The sequence below is a fragment of the Olea europaea genome, chromosome 13 (genome assembly GCF_002742605.1).
Source record: "Olea europaea var. sylvestris chromosome 13, O_europaea_v1, whole genome shotgun sequence".
Lineage (NCBI taxonomy): Eukaryota > Viridiplantae > Streptophyta > Magnoliopsida > Lamiales > Oleaceae > Olea > Olea europaea.
The window spans coordinates 12,368,117-12,369,705 of NC_036249.1; the positions used below are offsets into that span (position 1 = coordinate 12,368,117).

The 1,589-nt window shown below is 40.4% G+C and overlaps 1 protein-coding gene across 1 annotated transcript; it reads left to right on the plus strand.

Moving 5' to 3' along the window:
• The first annotated feature begins 531 nt into the window (after positions 1 to 531).
• On the plus strand, positions 532 to 1,284 carry LOC111408455. The gene is made up of 2 exons (XM_023038209.1): positions 532 to 786; positions 1,015 to 1,284. The coding sequence occupies exons 1-2, from the start codon at positions 532 to 534 to the stop codon at positions 1,282 to 1,284; spliced, it is 525 nt and encodes a 174-aa protein (XP_022893977.1).
• The last annotated feature ends 305 nt before the right edge of the window (positions 1,285 to 1,589 follow it).

Sequence of the window (1,589 nt, forward strand, 5' to 3'; positions counted from 1 at the left end):
CATGAAGAAGACAGAAGCCACTCTTCAGGACCAGAATGCAGCCATTAAGAATTTGAAAACTCAGATAGGATAGATGGTAGTTGCATTAACAGGTAGAGCACCAGGTAGCCTGCCAAGTAACACAGAAGTCAATCCGAAAGAGCATGTAAAGGCTATAACAACGAGAAGTGGAGTGAAATTACATGAGAGACAAGTGAATAATCCCGTGGCAAACAGAGAAGAGATGTCTCCTGAAGTAGAAGAGATTTTGGAGCAAGAAGAACAGACAGAAGAGCCAACACCGAGAGCAAATAAAGGAAACTCAAGGGATAAAGAAACTGTAGCTGTGAACCCCTATGAGCCACCCATACCTTTCCCACAGAGGCTGAAGAAGCAAAAGATGGAATAGCAATACAAGAAGTTTCTCGAGGTCTTCAGGAAGCTCCATATCAACATCCTATTCACTGAAGCACTGGTTCAGATGCCTAGCTATGCAAAATTCCTGAAAGACATCCTATCAAACAAAGGAAGCTAGGAGACCATAAGACAGTAATGCTTACAGAGGAATGCAGTGCTAGAATCCAGAAAAAGCTCCCACCAAAACTGAAAGATCCAGGGAGTTTCACTATACCTTGCACAGTTGGTGATTTTTATTTTGATAAAGCATTATGTGATTTCGGTGCGAGTATTAACTTGATGTTACTCTCTATTTTCAGGAAACTAGGATTGGGAGAGCCTAAAGCAACCACAGTAACTCTACAGCTAGCTGATCGATCACTTACACATCTACGAGGAATTATTGAAGATGTATTGGTCAAAGTGGATAAACTCATATTCCCAGGGGATTTTCTTATTTTGGATATGGAAGAAGACAAGGATGTGCCTATCATATTGGGACGACCATTTTTAGCTACTGCAAGAGCCCTCATAGATGTGCAGCAAGGACAATTAACTCTGAGGCTGGAGGAGGAACAAGTCTCTTTTAATGTTTTCAAGGCAATGAAATAACCCAACGGGCCTGAAAGCTATTTCCAGATTGAAGTGCTTGACATAGGAATCCCCTATAATTTTGAGTTGAAGAAACAGTCAAACATTCATGAGGCATGTATAGTACACTCTCCATCCGTTCTTATCGATTCAAAGGAGATTAAGGCATTCGATGTGGGATTTCATACGGATGAAGAGAGAATGACAAATCACTTGGAGAAAGACAGGGATGAAATTCGGAGGATAACTGTAGTGCGGAACAAGACCATATTGAGCAAACTATGCAAGACCTCCCAAGCCATATTTAAAGTGCTATAAAATACCTGTGCCAAAAGTCGAGCTATCGACTATAAAATAGCGCTGGTTGGGAGGCAACCCAACGTTTCTATCCTTTTATTTACTTCATTTTGCAATAGTTTAGGAAATTTTCATTTTTCTTGCATTATCAATAATTTTAGGTCATCGATCATACATCCCTATCACAAAGCGTCTAGCCATGGTCCACACGAGTACCAATGCACCAAGCACGAGTCATGAGGTTGAAGTCCTATTTTAGTCAGTCATGTATTAAATTGAACAAAGTGCATGTTTTGAGCGAAATTCCGTTGGTAATTCACATTTTT